Here is a 17,886-nt window from a genome sequence, read left to right on the forward strand (position 1 = left end):
TATAAGCTAGGCCGAAGAAGATCACTGGAAACCAGTGTCTGCCGCTGCAATCTCCATTTTGCTTCCTGGCACCAGGTAGGAAGAGTTTATTCCTCGCTCCCATACGTTTTCCGTGCGTCAGGCTAGGTGCCGGTTTTCTTCACTTCCGAGGGAACGCCACCGGGTCCCGCTGGCAGGGGGAGAGGAGCAACGAGGGCCAGCCCAGGCGGGAGGAACTGAGGCGTCCACCGATGCCCTCACTCAAGATGGCGGCGCAAGGCTCGCGCTTGGTCCCGTCAGGCGGCGCGCGTGCTTAGGCTGCATATGCGGCCAAGCCCTAGGGAAGGGGGCGGGTCCACAGAGGTAGAGGGACGCTTGCCTTGCGGCCCGGCCAGGAGTCTTCGTCGCCGCGGCTACCGCTGCTGTCACCGTCACCACTCCCGGATTGTGGAGGGCAAGATGGAGCCGGTCACCATCGCTACCGACAGCGGGGACCGGCCGGGGACCCCGGCGGGCTCAGGCCTGTCGGCTTCCCAGCGTCGGGCCGAGCTGCGGCGGAGAAAGCTGCTCATGAACTCGGAACAGCGCATCAACCGAATCATGGGCTTTCACAGGCCGGGGAGCGGCGCCGGTGAGAACCTCCGTTTCCCCACAGTCTCCTGCCCATCCCTTTTGAGTCTTCGGGATCATTCTTCCTTTCCCTTCTCCACCCTGCTGACCTTTTTGACCAAACCCTGCACTCTGACCTCCCCTCTGGCCCCGTCCCTTTGATGATATCCCCAGTTCTCTCTTCTTAACCCCACGACGTTTCTAGTCTCTTTCCTCAGTTTTCCGGGGGCTCCGCCCTTAGGTTGTCCCCACCTCCGCCGCGGGCTGCGAAACTCTCGCTCCTGAGACCCTCTGCCCTGGTGCCCTCTGCCCAGTTACCCTGAGACGGCCCCCTTCCTCCTTCCCCAGTCCCTCGCCTCTCTTGAAGGGCGCACATTTTATCCCCAGACTGCTCTGTCTATTGTGCCCGTCGGGATTGCCTGCCTTTATTTCCCTTCCAGTGCCTTCCCTGGCTTGTATCTTCTTTTGCCTTTTGCTGTAACTCTGTCGGCCTCCATGAGCTTGTCTTTACTGAACTGCCCCCTGGTTCTTCCTACGTGGATCAGAGACTCTTACGGTCAAATCCTAGTGTCTGTGTTCGGTGCTCTCTACACTGTCATCTACAGGCCTTCTTAAACAGGTGAAAAAAATTGGAGGGACCATTCTTTAGAAACCCAACAAGTGGGACGTGCCCATCTGAGGCCTTATCTCCTAGTGTGCTGAGATTGATGTGAGTGATGTCAGGAACTGCATTTAACACTGAAGAGAGTTCCTCATTTCTCCCCCAATGACATGTACAATGAGTTTCTTAAAATTTTTTTTCATGTGAATATTTACTGAACACTCGATATGAGCTAGTGTTCTCTAAATTTCCATTGAGCGTTGCCTTTAATATTTGGCCTTTAGTCACTGATTGCATGTTCCTTAGATCCTTGTGACTTCTGCTCTGTGGGGCTTTAGATATATAGCTCTGAACTTTTAGACAGTTTACAGGTTTGTGACTGAAAACTGCCAAGAGAGGTAAGAGCCCTATTTCAAATTCTAGAACAATCGTTAGAAGACACATTTTCCCCTTTAATGGTTAATAGTAGAATATTTATTCTTTCCTAAAGCTTCTACTTTGTTATTTTGCTTTGAAATTTTTATTTTATCTGTCATTAAAGGTTTTTTTCCCCTTTGTTTTGTTTTAAACCAGAACAGCATCCTAAAACTGCTTAAATACCTGCTAATGGCTGCCAGATTACAGTAGAAGGATTACGTAAACCGTAGCTGTAGTATATGCCACACCCTATGCTGACAGGACTCTGGATTCAGAAATATAATATTAAAAATACAGATTTAAAAAAATCTCCATCCCTAACTGTCTTTCCCAGTTTGTCTAGTAGCGTTATCTTCTACCCCCAAAGTTTGGGGTATATCCTCTGAAGGAATGCTCTTTTTGACATTTTGAATGTGTAGAGGAAGGAACTAGTTTGTCTTATGAAGAATCAGTATTAAATTGAGAGGCTGTGAAGTTCTAGCTCTAGTGGCATATTTTTAAATATTAATAAGAAAGGTGTTTGCCAGTATGTAATACTTAAAGCTTCTAAATTTCTTTTCTCAGAAGAAGAAAGCCAAACAAAATCAAAGCAGCAGGACAGTGATAAGCTGAACTCCCTCACCATTCCTTCAGTTTCAAAGCGAGTAGTGCTGGGTGATTCGGTCAGTACAGGAACAACTGACCAGCAGAGTGGTGTGGCCGAGGTAAAGGGGACTCAGCTGGGAGACAAATTGGACTCTTTCATTAAACCTCCTGAGTGCAGTATTGATGTAAGCCTTGAGCTCCGGCAGCGCAACAGAGGAGACCTGACAGCAGACACTGCCCAGAGGGGTTCTCGCCATGGCCTAGAACAGTACCTCTCCAGATTTGAAGAAGCAATGAAGCTAAGGAAACAGTTGATTAGTGAAAAACCCAACCAAGAGGATGGAAATACAACTGAAGAATTTGACTCTTTTCGAATATTTAGATTGGTGGGATGTGCTCTTCTTGCCTTTGGAGTCAGAGCTTTTGTTTGCAAATATTTGGTAAGAAACAGTGGAAAATGCAAATTGATTATAATAATGAGTGCTTTTGTAAGATTCATTGCCAACAGTAACTTAATATTTACCAGATTCATGTGGATGTTTGGAGATGTGTTATAAACTGCTATTCGCCTTAGGTATAGAATGAGGTGTTCTGGTTAAATACAGAGCCTGATAATAATTGCTAAAATCTTTCTACATGCTAAGTAACGTTCTAAGTGCTTTACATATATTAATGCATTTAACCTCATCCTTATGGACCAGGTATCTTTTTTTTTTAACATCTTTATTGGAGTATAATTGCTTTATAATGGTGTGTTAGTTTCTGCTTTATAACAAAGTGAATCAGCTCTACATATACATATATCCCCATATCTCCTCCCTCTTGGGTCTCCCTCCCACCCTCCCTATCCCACCCCTCTAGGTGGTCACAGAGCACTGAGCTGATCTCCCTGTGCTATGTGGCTGCTTCCCACTAGCTATCTATTTTACATTTGGTAGTATGTATAAATCCATGCCACTCTCTCACTTTGTCCCAGCTTACCCTTCCCGCTCCCGGTGTCCTCAAGTCCATTCCCTATGTCTGCATCTTTATTCCTGTCCTGCCCCTAGTGAACCAGGTATCATTTGAATCTGCTTTATAGATGAGGGAATGAAGACTCAGAGAGGTGAAATCATTTGTCCAGGGTCACACTACTAAATGACAGCTGGCATTAAACCCAGGCACTTTGATTCCAAAAGCAAAGGGTAAATTACCTACATATGTAGAGATATTAATTACCACTTTTCAAATTTGAAATATTAAAATGCAGTTCCTATGGTCCTGGATGTGATGTAATTTTTTTATGGTTCAGAAGGCATTCTGCATTTTATAGTGTAGTATTATCACAGGAGCAGTCCATTTTTGTTGTACCTTCATATGCTATGGCTGTTCAGTGAAAGTTGGGATTTATTGGTCCTTTTGTTTCATGGTATGTGGAGGAAAGAAGAAAAGCAAAACAGTGTCTTGCTCTTTGAGGTGTTTCCATTCAGTAGACATTTTAAGAATACCTACCAAGTACCAGCCACATAAGTAAATTTTCAGATAATTAAGGTTTATGTTATTAAGAAAAAAAGTTTTTATTATTATTATTATTTTTAAATTTTATTTATTTTATTTATTTATTTTTGGCTGCATTGGGTCTTCGTTGCTGCATGCGGGCTTTCTCTAGTTAGGGCGATCGGGGGCTACTCTTCGTTGCGGTGCGCAGGCTTCTCATTGTGGTGGCTTCTCTTGCTGCGGAACACAGGCTCCAGGCACACGGACTTCACTAGTTGTGGCACGCAGGCTCAGTAGTTGTGGCTCACGGGCTCTAGAGCACAGGCTCAGAAGTTGTGGCTCATAGGCTTAGTTGCTCCTCGCACGTGGGATCTTCCTGGACCAGGGCTCGAACCCGTGTCCCCTGCATTGGCAGGCGGGTTCTTAACCACTGTGCCACCAAGGAAGCCCAGAAAAAAAGGTTTTAAAAGTCTATTTTTTTTAATGGAAATTCCCATCTTTTTTTTAAAAAAATTAATTTATTTTTGCCTGCATTGGGTCTTTGTTGCTGCACGTAGCCTTTCTCTAGTTGCGGCAGGTGGGGGCTATTCTTCTTTGTGGTGTGCATGCTTCTTGTTATGGTGGCTTCTCTTGTTATGGAGCATGGGCTCTAGGCACATGGGCTTCAATAGTTGTGGCACGTGGGCTCAGTCGTTGTGGCTCGCAGGCTCGGTAGTTGTGACACACAGGCTTAGTTGCTCCACAGCATGTGGGATCTTCCCGGACTAAGGCTCGAACCCGTGTCCCCTGCGTTGGCAGGTGGATTCTTAACCACTGCGCCACCAAGGAAGTCCCTAAAAGTCTATTTTTATGCCAGTTTTTTCTTAAAGAGAATCTGTTGAACAGATTCAGTTTTTTTTTTCTGATGATAAATTGGCATCATAGCTTTCAGCATTTAGTGAGATGTATAGCTACTTTTTTTGTCTTATCTAAAGGGCTCTGTACTTCCATGCTTTTAAAATTATGTCCTATTTTTGTGCCTCATTTTGTGTGAGGTTTTTTGGCTTTCTGGGTGTTTTTTTTTTTTGCTGTCAGACTTTCAGCTATTAATCACTGCTCTCACTATTCTTCCATCTAGTAATATTTGCTCCTTCACTCCCTATTTTAACTTTAGAAATAAATGTAAATTAGGTATTATTTTTATCTTTTCTGTTTTATTGTGTGAGAAGTGAGATAACCAAGCTATTTTATCTATAATAAAAACACCTCGTCATTTGAGGGCCAGAGATGAATTCATTTCTTGCCCCGAAGTGTGAGTGAGGTATGTATGGCACCTCTTTTGAGTATTGAGCCTTTTAGGTATGCTTTCAAACTGTCAGTTAATTACCTCTAGATGAGAGAGATGTTACTGCATGATGATTATACATCAATCACCGCTGAGAAGTTGCCTTTTAAATTATTTAAAAGATAAGTTTTTAAGAGAGAGGGAATTTTGGGGAATGTTGAAAGAATGTGACTTGACTTGAGAAACATGTTTTATGTTAAGGAAATCAAATCTCTTTATTTTTGTCACTCTTTTGCAGAAACAAGAATCCTTTCAGCCACTAAAATTAAATATTTTATTACAGTTTTTTTGCTTGGAATTTTATAACTGCTGTTGATTTATTGTGATTTGAATGATTATGTTGGAAATATGTAACTTTATCTTCTGTCTTCACAGTCCATATTTGCTCCATTTCTTACTTTACAACTTGCATACATGGGACTATACAAATATTTTCCTAAGGTAAATTAAAATTTTTTCTGAATTATGGTGATATATTTAGAATAATTAACAACTAGATGATTTTAAGAACTTAAAATTATTTATACTTATGGTCTGAATCGGTGCTATTCAAAGAGTGATTGGCTCACAAGTGCAGATCTTCAAACTATTTGTTTCTGTTTGTAATAAGTTCAGTTCAGAAAGTAAGTAATTAGAAACTTGTATAGCAATATGACATTGCCATAACATTTTTATCATATTTTACAAAAATGTTGGTCCACCATGGAAGAGGGGAAAAGCCTCATGACAGAGTTTGAATAGTACTTATCTAAGAAAGTGTTCAACTTAGTTACTTAGTAAATTTAGTAATACATTTTGTTTTTAACAAAGGAAGTTATTTTAAAAATGGGTTCAGTTATCTTACTGTGCTCCTTACTGAACACTTAATGACAGTGCACTTTATCTTTAATGCCAAGGGTCTGATATTTGTAAGAAATATTTGGCCCTACTTATAGAGCAGAATCATGGGGAGTATCAGTGTTTATCTGGTCAGCTTGACTCCAATTATACTATACAGTTTTATGGAACTTGCCTTGCCAGTAGAGAAGATAACCTTACTTGTGTAGTTGAGTTTTTGTGTGAGATTTTTGCTGAAAAATGGCTACTTGACTGTTTGCTTAGTCATTTGTAATGCACTGATAGACCTCATGTGTGTGTTTAATGGGTTTGAAACATATTTTTGAGGGGTCAAATAGTCAAATCCACAAAGTAAAAGAGTAAAGAAAGGTATGTAATTTTATTTATTTATTAATTTATTATTTTATTTTATTTTTTAAATAAATTTATCAATTTTTTATTTTAGTTCTGGCTGCATTGGGTCTTTACTGTGCGTGGGTTTTCTTTAGTTGTGGCGGGCGGGGGCTACTCTTCATTGCCGTTTGCGGGCCTCTCACTGCGATGGCTTCTCTTGTTGTGGAGCACCGGCTCTAGGCGCGCAGGCTTCAGTAGTTGTAGCATGCAGGCTCAGTAGCTGTGGCTCGTGGGCTCTAGAGCGCAGGCTCAGTAGTTGTGGCGCATGGGCTTAGTTGCCCCGCGGCATGTGGAATCTTCCTGGACCAGGGCTCTAACCCGTGTCCCCTGCACTGGCAGGCGGATTCTTAACCACTGTGCCACCAGGGAAGCCCTGTAATTTTATTTTTTAATTAAAACTTTTTTATGATATAGATGTATATTCATTGATCTCCTCCAAAAATGTAATTTTAATTAAAGCATTTGTTTAGAAATTTACCCTTGAAACATTGATTTTAGTTTTGCAATAGCAAAAGTTTGGAAACAACCTAAATGTCTACTGATAAGTGACTAGTCAAAAAAAATTATTGCCTATCCATTCAGAATGATAAAGGTCTCCATGTACTGATAATGTTAAGCTAACCAAGAAATATTAAGGTATAAAAATACAGAATAGCATCTATAGTATACTCCTTTTTTTTGTAAAAAGGAGGAAAATCCTGTGTATTTCATTTTGCTTGTATATGTGTAAAGAAACTCTGGAAGAATATTACATGAAATTTTTAACAGTGGTTATTTGTGATAGAGTGTGTATCGGTTACTAGGTAAATGGGGAGAGAAAAGGAAGGGAGATTACTGTATAATTTTCTTTCAGCAAAACATTTTGTTGTTAACAGGTTTCAACAGAAAAGTTGAAAGAATTGTGCAGTGAACACCCGTTTATGCTTACCACCTAGATTCTGTAGTGAACATTTCATTATATTTATCATATATTCACCCAATTTTCTATCCATTTTCAATACATCTTTTTTTAATACATCTTTTTTTTCTTGATGCATTTCAAAGTATGTTATAGATGAAGAAGACATCAGTATATTTAACCCCTACACATTTCAGTTTATATATATATATATATATATATATATATATATATATATATATATACAATTCAGTGTTTCTTTATGGTTATTTTTCGTTATTTTGAGGTAAAATTTTCATACAGTGAAATGCTCAAGTGTTTATTATACCATTTAATGAGTTTTGACAACCTGTGAAACCCAAATCCTTTAAGATTTAGAGCATTACTGTCAGGAAGTTCCATCATGTCCTTTTCCAGGCAGTCCCAACCCCTGCACCATGAAGGTCTGATTTTCTTTTTCCCACTGTAGATTAGTTTTGGTTGTTTTAGAACTTATTTTAAATGGGATCGTTCCTGTATGTACTTCTTTGTGCAAGGCTTCTTTCATTCTGCCTCATACTTTTGATATTCATCCATATTGTTGAGTGCATAAGTAGTTCATTCTCTTTCTCTCTCTCTCTCTCTTTTTTTTTTTCCTGAGTAATACTCCATTGAGTGAGTGTATCCATTAACTTGTCTAATTACCTATTGCTGGACGTCTTGGTTGTTTCCAGTTTTTGGTTAATATGTCTAAAGCAACAAAGAACTTTCCTGAGTGGGTTTTTTTTGTGGACATAGGCTTTGATTTCTCTTGGGTAACTATAGCTTTTTACATTTAAAATGTTTTGAACCATGTGATTGGATTTGGTGATACCAAATCAATAAATTAAATGAAAATTCAGCCTTGAATCTCTTAAAGAATGAGACTAGAAAATTATATTAGGAAATAAATGTTCAGTGATATTCTGCTGCATATGTAAACAAATGTGAATTCCTTTGGATGGCAATTAGGGCTGACTCTACAGAATGTTCCTTTGATTCTGTTACAAATTATTCACTGCCCTCCAGTACACCTATCACTCTTCTGACTTTTGTTGTCATGAGACTTAACCTTACAATAAGATTTATCCTCTCACTTTTGCTCATCTTAATCTTGCTCATTCTTAAAGGCCTGTTTTTAATTCCACTTCCTTCTGAAATCCTTCCCTGTGCTCTACTTATACGTAAAACCCTGGGGTAATTTCTGTCTCCTTTGAGCCACTATAGCACACGTCATCCATGTCATTCATTTAGCAATTATTTATGTCCTGTCTAGTAATGCTTTTCCTGTCTTTGTCTTGAGCTTTTGTATGTATCTTAAATTATTATTTATGTCTTGCCTCCAAGATAAGACTTTTAAAAAACTTTTGATAGCAAGAATGGTGTCTTTTCCCTATTGCCTAGCAGTTTGCTGCTTTACATATTATATGCTTTACATATTAAATGTTTCTTCGTATATTATTGATTGATACTTCGAAACTTCATTAACAGTTTTGAAATCAGTTAGGCAAAAATAGCAGCACTGATGTTTTTATAGAGCTTAAGTAGTCTTCTGAAAGCTGTAAGATTTATTGAAGTCTTTCTCTATGCAGGGTGAAAAGAAGATAAAGACAACAGTACTAACAGCTGCGCTTCTGTTATCCGGAATTCCTGCTGAAGTGATAAATCGATCAATGGATACTTATAGCAAAATGGGCGAAGTTTTCACAGATCTCTGTGTCTACTTTTTCACTTTTATCTTTTGTCATGAACTGCTTGATTATTGGGGCTCTGAAGTACCATGAAGCCTGCAGAACTCAGAAAGAGAAGCTTACAAAAAAAATTTCTCTTCTATATTGCAGTGACTCTAAAGGAAGCATATTGGTTTACACCCTTATGAAATTCTTTTACTTTTTGAGGTTTTAAAACCACTTGATTAGGAATGGAATGGCAGGTTCCCTGACTGGAAAGGGTTGAGTTTGTATTAATACTGATGCGAAGATTAGAGTACCAATGTCAGTAATCAACTTTTCTTGTTTAATTAGAATTCCTAGTCTACACCTTTCCCTAACTTCTCAGATTTGTAATTCCTCTTTGAGAGCTGAGCTAGTGCTTTTAGGAGAGCAGATGAATGTTGTCTCAGCCAGTCCCAAGGACTGAATCTTGTATTTGTATTGTTCTGTCCTGAGAAATGGAGCCATCTTAAAAATAAAATGAAAGAAATTGAATTGTCTAGTGTTAAGTTTGCACATTTTAACTTGTAAGGGCTGAATAAGGTAGCCAATTTTATCTTTTCTCGTTGAGTCAGTATCTTTTTTTTTTTTTTTGTGGTACGCGGGCCTCTCACCGCTGTGGCCTCTCTCGTCGCGGAGCACAGGCTCCGGACGTGCAGGCCCAGCGGCCATGGCTCACGGGCCCAGCCGCTCTGCGGCATGTGGGATCCTGCCGGACCGGGGCACGAACCCATGTCCCCTGCATCGGCAGGCGGACTCTCAACCACTGCGCCACCAGGGAAGCCCCAGTATCTTAATTTTTATTCCAGCATATTTAATGGAGGAAATGATTAAGATTCATACATGTGAAATTAAAAAGTATTTATGAAATCTTTATTAATTTTAATTTATGAAAAATTTTATTACCAAACTCAGAATTGGAAATTTTTACTTTTAAGTATTAGATTTTCAGAAGTATGTTTTTTAAGCAATAAGCATAGAATGATGAGATATAAAAATGGAATTTGAAGAATTGACTGAAGTATTCAACCCAATAGCATAAATACCCTTTTAACTAATGTGGTAACACTGTCATATTTGGAAGGTTTGACTTAAAAGAGTATAAAGCATAAGTTTTTTATCACTTGGTATTACATTTCCCTAGTTTTTTTGTATCATCTGTTTGATTAATTCTTGTGATATAGACTTTTTTTTATTACAAAGTTTTTTTATTTTGAACCACAGTGATGGAGAATAAGTATAACAATTTAAGTCTATTCGTTTGACTTAGGGTAAGATTACAAGCACACATTTTTCCTAATTCCATACAAATCTAATATCCAGAGGATTGGATAGTATTCTTGAATTTGTCACACTCTCCCCAATCCCTGGGAAGACACTAGGGGTTTTCAATTGCACATTTTATTTCTTCCATTTTGTCACTTTACACATGAAAAGTTTTAGTAATTGTAGGTCATTATCAAATTTATTTCAAAGAGAAGACATGAGTATTTGCTTAAGCATGTTGAATAATATCAAATGGAAATGCGGGTTTATTAGCGTTCGGAATAATTAAGAAGAATTTTTTTTACTTAGAAATTTCAGGGATTTGAAATGTTTATGAGTTAAAACTAGATTGACAAGGATGGTTGTTGAGGACTTCCCTGGTGGTCCAGTGGTTAAGACTCTGTGTTTCCACTGCAGGGGGCGCGGGTTCCGTCCCTGGTCTGGGAAGTTCCTCATGCTGTGAGGTGCAGCCAAAAAAACCAACAACAAAGGATGGTCGTTGAGAGGCGACATCTTTGAGCAGTAGATTTTTAGTCTTATTAGCTGTATAAACGGATGTGTGTACACATAGTTGGTGTAAAAACAGCAAGAGGGTTATGAGATTCAGAACTAGGTTAGTTAGAATCAAAATCTGCTTTGGAAGCCAGGGCAGTTTGCTAAATAAGTGATGTATTGGAGACATAGTAGACTATAATTACTTCTTTCACCTCTGCTAATAGATAAAAGTAGTTTCTTCAAGGACATAGAAATGCTGTGAACCTACCTTAAGTATGCTGTGGGCACAAAAAGCCAGTTAGAATTGTCACGTGAATATGTTCTCTTAAAAGGGAGTTAGAGGGGGCTTCCCTGGTGGCGCAGTGGTTGAGAGTCTGCCTGCCGATGCAGGGGACACGGGTTCGTGCCCCGGTCGGGGAAGATCCCACATGCCGCGGAGTGGCTGGGCCCGTGGGCCATGGCCGCTGAGCCTGCGCGTCCGGAGCCTGTGCTCCGCAATGGGAGAGGCCACAACAGTGAGAGGCCCGCGTACCGCAAAAAAAAAAAAAAAAAGGGAGTTAGAGGTACTTCCCTGGTGATCCAGTGGTTAAGATTCTGCACTCTCAGTGTGGGGGGCCGGGGTTTGATCCCTGGTCAGGGAACTACATCCTGCATTGCAACTGAAGATCCTGCATGCTGCAACTAAAGACCTGGGGCAGCCACTAAATAAATTAATATTAAAAAAGAAAATAAAACTGTTAAAAAAAAAAAGGGAGTTAGAAATGAAGTATCTTGGAAAGAGCTCTGGCCTGGGTATCAGATGCCTGGGTTCTGGTTCCAGTTTAGATTCCAAGAAGATTAGTGATCTGGGATTAAATTTGTTTCCCATGTCTCAGTATTCTCCCTTAAAATCAAGAAATTTGAGTAAGTGATTTAAAAAATCTGTTCCAGCTATATCAATTTTTGCATGGCCTCATCCAGTTTCTTGGCTTCAAATACCATATACAGAAAGTCCCTGAGTTAGGGTGCTTTGATTTACAATTTTTTGACTTTATGGTGGTTTCAAAGTGACACATTCGTTAGAAACCGTGCTTTGAATTTTGATCTCTTCCTGGGCTAGCCATCTGCAGTATGATACTCTCTAGTGATGCTGGGCAGTGGCAGAGAGCTGCAGATCCCAGTCCATGATGATCCACTTAAAACCGTTCTGCTTTTCACTTTCAGTAGAGTATTCAATAAATTACATGAGATATTCAACATTTTATTATAAAATAGGCTTTGTGTTAGATGATTCTGCCCAACTGCAGGGTAATGTGTGTGTTCTGACACGTTTAAGGTAGGCTAGGCTAAGTTATGATGGGTAGGTTAGATATATTAAAATGCATTTTCCGCTTGCAGTATTTTAAACTTACGATGGGTTTATCAGGATGTAATCCCATCCTAAGTTGAGGAAGAACTGTATTATACATTCTATAAAGTGCTTATGACGCTTATCTCTCCAATCTCTATTTCTCCTTTGAACTCCAGACTCATATATTTCCTTTCAGCCATTATCTCCTTCTGGATATCTAGTAGGCAGAAACACTGATTTTCTCTCCTTTTCCCACCAAATCTGCTGCACCCAGGCCTTTTTCATCTTCACAAATTCACCACAATCCAGAGTAGCTCTGTTCAAAACCTGGGAGTCATTTGTATTCCTCCCTTACCCTTGCAGTTCACATCCATTTTATCAGTTAGTGTTTGGAAAGCTGCCTGTGGAATACATCCAGAATCTGACCACTTGTCAGTGTCTCCACACTCCTTACCTTCAGCCCACATACAAGCAATTTACAATGGCTCTCATAACCTCACCCGCATTGGTGTCCATTCTGTCACATATTGGCTCAGGCCTTCCTTACTCTTGGCATGGTCTGCCCTGCAGCCACAGGTGGGCAATAAATCACAGAGGAAGAGCAGAAGCCAGTCTTAGAGTCTTAAACTCGTTGGTTTCATTTTTTAAAAATTCAAATTTATCGAGGTAAGATTTACATACAATAAAACACACCAATTTAAAGCATACAGTTCAGGGAGCTCACTGGCCGACCAGTGGTTAAGACTCCACGCTTCCACTGCAGGGGCCCCGGGTTGGGGAGCTAAGATCCCGCAGGCTGTGGGGCACGGCCAAAAAAAATAACAATAAAATAAAAATAAAGCGTACAGTTCAGTGAATCTTGACAAACATCCATGCAATGACTGCCACAGTCAAAATCTGGAACTTTTCTATCATCTTTATGTGTAAGAACATAAAATAGTACAGAGGCACGTAAAGTAAGTGAGAGCCTGTCCCCAACGCCTTTACAGCTTTCTGCTAAAACAACTCAACATTGCAGCGTAAGTTCCACTAGGCGAGTCGTTCTTCGCCTTGACCGGACTGTACTTGAGAATCACCTGGGAAGCTTTAAAATTCCCAATACACTGGAAGCACTCCAGACCAATCAAATTAAAGTATCAGAATGGAACACACGCATCCGTATATTTATTTTTAAGCTCCCAAGCGCAGGCAATGTTTAGAACCATAATCTTGTGTAACGTATTTTTAGCTCTTCGTCCTCTTCACCAAGTTAACTCCTACTCAGTCTTCAAATCATACCTCAAAGGTCACTTCCTTAGGGAACTCTTTTTCTGAACCCCTTTCCTATGGTAGAATCTCTTTTCTGTTATATTACATCTGCTTGTGTTTTTGTTAATGCCTATATCTGCCACGCGATTGAAAGCTCGTTGGAAGGTAGAACATGCCTGACACGTAACAATATATTTAAATGAATGCGTGTAGAAATGATGAGAGTGAATGGAGATGTTTGTAGCATCGCTTAGATGTCAGTACACTTCCTGGGGCAGCTCGGGGTTGCTTAAGGCGTTCCAGTGCCCGCTGTAGGAAAGACCCTCCCAGGGCTTGGATGGCTGAGGCACCACCCTCTACCGCACCAAGGCGCGGGGGCTTCCGCGGCTGTGCAGGGAAAACCCGGCCAAGGTAACCTCTTTAGGAGCAGCCGGCACTGTGCGGCCTCCAGCCGAGAGGGGGTGCTGTGGAACGATAGCCGCTTCCGGCCCGCTTTTTCCTTCCTCCTGCCGCTGGCGCCAGCACGTCCTGTTTTCGTTGGCTGCGTTCGGATGGTGGCTACTGTTGTGGCTGCTGCAGCTTTTTAGTGCTGTTCCTCGTCCGGCGTGCTGAGGGTTGTGCGGCCTCCTGCTTTGTCCGGTTCTCCTGCGCGTGGTCCCGAAGGGCGCCGCTTTCCAGCGGCCTGCGGCATGGGCCGGGAGTCACGGTGAGGCGGCGCGCTGGGTGGGCGAGCGGGCGAGTCCCTTCCTCAGGCGGGGATCGAGGTGGCCGCGGGGCCGGGCCTGGCCCGGTGCGACCCCACGTGCGGCCAGCGCTGCCCGCGGCTACTAGAGGGGCTGGGGGACCTCGGCTGAGGCAGTGGGTGTGCTTCGGTCGGCGGCGGGCACAGGGTTCCCTTGCACGACCATCGGCCGGTTCGAGCCCTTGGAGTGGGAACACACCTCCGGGACGTCAACTACATCCCGCCATTTCCGCGGAGCTTACCCGTATCGCCTTAGTCAATAGCGACCCCAGTTGAATTTCTCACCACTTCGCGTTTGCAACATTTCTTTGGCCCCTGTCGCTCTCTACTTTAGTTTTTTGTGCGCGTGTGGTATTTTCTTAATTGAAAGGAGCGTGTGGCCAAACATTTTTTACATCGCCTACAATACTACGTGACTAGGTTTGTTTTGGACTACAATAAATGCTTGTTGCATGGGCATTTATTTCGCACATAGATTTAAAATTTCTTTGTTATGTGTTTTTTATCCTTTTGAAACTGAGAACTGGGAGGTCTTATTAGAACTCTGATATCTCTTCAACATTTCAGATTGTTACCTGGTTTGGAACCTTGAGATTTTTATCTTAAATGTGCGTATTTGCTTAATGTTTAGCTGTGACTGAAAGATCATTTATATCTAGGATATAAATAATAAGTAAGTAAGGTAATAGTAGTTTACTGAGGTATAATTAACATTCAGGGAAATGGTCCACGCTTAAGGGTAGAGCTTGGTGAAATTTAGCTCATATATGAACCGTGTAACCATCACCTGGATAAAGAGTATTTCCATAACTACAGAAAATTCGTATAAAGGTCTTTTAAATTTCTGTGAAAGCATTGCTGTTCGTCTGGCCACCCAGACCAGAAACCTGGAAGTGATATTTATTTGACTGATTCTTCTCTCTTGCTGCCTACATCCAGTTAGATACTGCACCCTGTCACCATTCCTGCTCTCCCTGACTTAATTCAGGCCCTAATCATTTATTACTCATTCTGCTACACCTGCCTCAAATTACCTTCCTCTGATCTTGCACTCCCAGTTGATTCCACACTGCAGCCAGAGTGACACTTCTGAAATTAACATAAGATTATGTCATTTCCTTCCTTTCATGTCTGTTGATTCCTACTGCTTCCAAGATGAAGTGAGACTCTTCAGCACAGCCTTCAGGGCCCTTCCCAAGAAGGTCCTTTCCATCTCTTCGGCCTTCTCCCCCACTTCTCTGCCTTGCCTGGCTTGTATACTAGATTTGCTGTTGCACTTGACATTTAATTAGTCATTAAATTATCCAGATTTTGACGCTTCTCAACAACTCTACACGTGACATTCTGATCCAGGCCAGCGCTGTCTCTTACTTGGACGATTGCTGTAGCATTCTACCTGTTTTCCCTGCTTCTGTCCTTGCCTTTCTTTGGTTTGTTCTCCCCTCAGCAGCCAGAGTAATGCTTTAAAAATAGTAGGGAGGTTGTGTCCCTCCTCTGCGTAAAATCTTCCAATAGCTTCTCATCTTTTCTCAAAGTAAAAGAGAAAGTCCTTATAATGGCCTATAAGGCTCTCCACATTTGGTTACCATGCTGTACCTCTGACCTCATCTCATGACACTTTCTCTCACTCATTCAACTCCAACCACATCTGGTTCCTTGCTGTTCCTTAAACACACCAATCAAGGTTCCTCTTGAGGGTCTTTGCGCTTACTGTGCCTTTTGCCTGGAAAGTTTCTCCCTCACATATCTCCATGGTTCCTTCCTTTACTTCCTTCAAACCTCTGAAGTGGCACTTTATTAGTGAGGCCTTCTCTAATCACCTGGTGTAAAGGAGCAAACTTCCTACCTCCCATTGTCTCTCTTTTTCCTTTACTTTCATCTGTTTTTCTCCGTACCACCAAATACATATTGTATACTTATTTCTTTACTTGCCTGTCCTCTCTTCCTTTACCAGAATGCAAGTTGCTTGAGGCCCAAAGGCAGGAACTTGGTCTCTTTGGCTTACTGTCCTTCCTTCTTTTTCAGGACAGTGTGCTGTAGCAGAAGAGTTCATTCTTTCCCCCTAATTTTAAAAAAGTTTACGTGTAAGAAGTCCTTTCAATGTTTAATTTATCTGCTGAGATTTTTTTTAGAAAATAATAAAATAAATAAAATGTAATAGAAGCTGTGTTTGCTAAGCTTAATCTTTAACTTAATAATCTAGCCACTATCGGAAGCGATCAGCATCACGGGGACGCTCTGGAAGTCGATCTAGAAGTCGCTCACCCTCAGACAAAAGAAGTAAACGTGGAGATGACAGAAGGTCTAGAAGCAGGGATAGAGATAGAAGGAGAGAGAGGTCTCGTAGCAGGGATAAAAGAAGATCTCGGTCAAGAGACAGGAAGCGTCTGAGGTAAGACATTAATCTCCACAGGGCTCTTGATAAATTGGACCTTCTCAGCTAAATCAGGCTTCTTCAAAAATTTTGGACTAGAATTTAGTGGCCCCTTTGCAGGCCCTCTGCTTTAACCCCAGCTTGTTTGGTTAGGCACAGAAGTGATTTGCCTAGAACAAAAACTTTCAAACAGTGTTTTTTTTCCCCTTTCCACTGTCATTTTCAAACAGTGAAGTAAAAGCCAAGGTAATATGCCATCAGGGGGGTTCTAGTCTAATCCTGTCCCAAGAAAGCTGACCCCTGTGTTCAGAGCAACTGCTAGAGCTGACAGGAGAAGGAAACAGGGCAGAGCCATCTCTCCATACTCTGTTTGAAACTATTTTAAAGAACTTTTTTAGATTTAACCAAAGAACATCCTAATTTTTTTAAACTTGATTAAATATTCCATGGTACCACCCAAGCAGCCATAACTTTTCTGGAGGTAGAAAACAGTCTCTAAATAAAAATAATCTTCCCCACACCAAAAAAAGATTTCTAATAAAGTTTCTCATTAAAATGGGAAAGAAGACAAGGTTATACAGGTGCTGTGAACTGATCACAGAAAGAACTTTGACTTTATCTTTTTCAGCCATTGGAAGGAGAGATTGCAGAAGTGTCACCTGGTACTTAGGGAAAATCCTCACCCGTAACAATGTGGATAACGCTAACTTATTCAATTTTATATTATGTGGTACCAGGAACAGTTTCATACAATTCAGTCCAGTACTTGTTAAGTGAAATTGATCGTTTCAGATTTGGTCTTTGACTTTTTGGTGTGAAAGAATCACAAGATTTTAGAGCAAGAAGGATTTTGAGATTATTTGGTGAAGTCTCCATATTTTACAGGTGAGGAAACTGAGACCCAGAGAGTTGATCTGCCCTATGTATGTCACTAATTAGTAGTACCAGGGTAGAAATTCTTGCCTCCTCATTTTCATATCTGTGATCTTTCCACAGCCCCATTCTGCCCATCCGTATACTTAGGTTTCGGCTGTCTTTGAAATTTAGATTTTCTGCTATAGGTCATAAATTTCAAACAGCTCTTGTTAGATATTTCCTCTGTTTTTCAACAAACATCACTTTGAAATTAGTATCATTTATTTCATTGACCACTTATAAGGACTGGCTTTACTTGTTCCCTGTTTAGCTGATTTGATAGTTAATTGAAATCTGTCTTTAATAATGGTAATATTAAGAAGCTTCATTCAACATGAGCCAGAACCATGGTCTGAAGTAGACGTTCCACTTGGTCATAGAATAAATGAAGTGTCCCCTTTCAGGCGTTCCAGAAGTAGAGAGAGAGATCGAAGTCGAGAGCGAAGAAGATCTCGAAGTCGAGACAGGAGACGTTCAAGGAGTAGAAGCCGGGGCCGGAGATCCCGATCCTCCAGTCCTGGCAATAAAAGCAAGAAAGCTGAGAATAGGTAGGTTGGGAACTGACTCTCTTCCCTACAGTTTTTTTTAAAAATCTTTATAAATACTGAATTTGGCTGCTGCCATGAGCTGTTAGCTGAATTATTTCAATAGGTTATAAAGCTTGTAA

At 41.0% G+C, this 17,886-nt stretch overlaps 2 protein-coding genes across 2 annotated transcripts in view; both read left to right on the forward strand.

Moving 5' to 3' along the window:
• The first annotated feature begins 226 nt into the window (after positions 1 to 226).
• Positions 227 to 9,350, forward strand: CAMLG (calcium modulating ligand). The gene is made up of 4 exons (XM_060091947.1): positions 227 to 610; positions 2,171 to 2,631; positions 5,367 to 5,432; positions 8,730 to 9,350. The coding sequence occupies exons 1-4, from the start codon at positions 304 to 306 to the stop codon at positions 8,919 to 8,921; spliced, it is 1,026 nt and encodes a 341-aa protein (XP_059947930.1). The 5' UTR covers positions 227 to 303; the 3' UTR covers positions 8,922 to 9,350.
• A 4,358-nt stretch (positions 9,351 to 13,708) lies between these two features.
• Positions 13,709 to 17,886, forward strand: part of DDX46 (DEAD-box helicase 46) — a 54,148-nt gene continuing 49,970 nt past the window's right edge. The window contains exons 1-3 of the mRNA XM_060093376.1: positions 13,709 to 13,894; positions 16,134 to 16,322; positions 17,624 to 17,767. Coding sequence (XP_059949359.1) covers positions 13,878 to 13,894; positions 16,134 to 16,322; positions 17,624 to 17,767 — 350 coding nt within the window. The 5' untranslated portion in view covers positions 13,709 to 13,877. The remainder of the gene's footprint in view (positions 13,895 to 16,133; positions 16,323 to 17,623; positions 17,768 to 17,886) is intronic.

The sequence above is a fragment of the Mesoplodon densirostris genome, chromosome 3 (assembly GCF_025265405.1).
Source record: "Mesoplodon densirostris isolate mMesDen1 chromosome 3, mMesDen1 primary haplotype, whole genome shotgun sequence".
Lineage (NCBI taxonomy): Eukaryota > Metazoa > Chordata > Mammalia > Artiodactyla > Ziphiidae > Mesoplodon > Mesoplodon densirostris.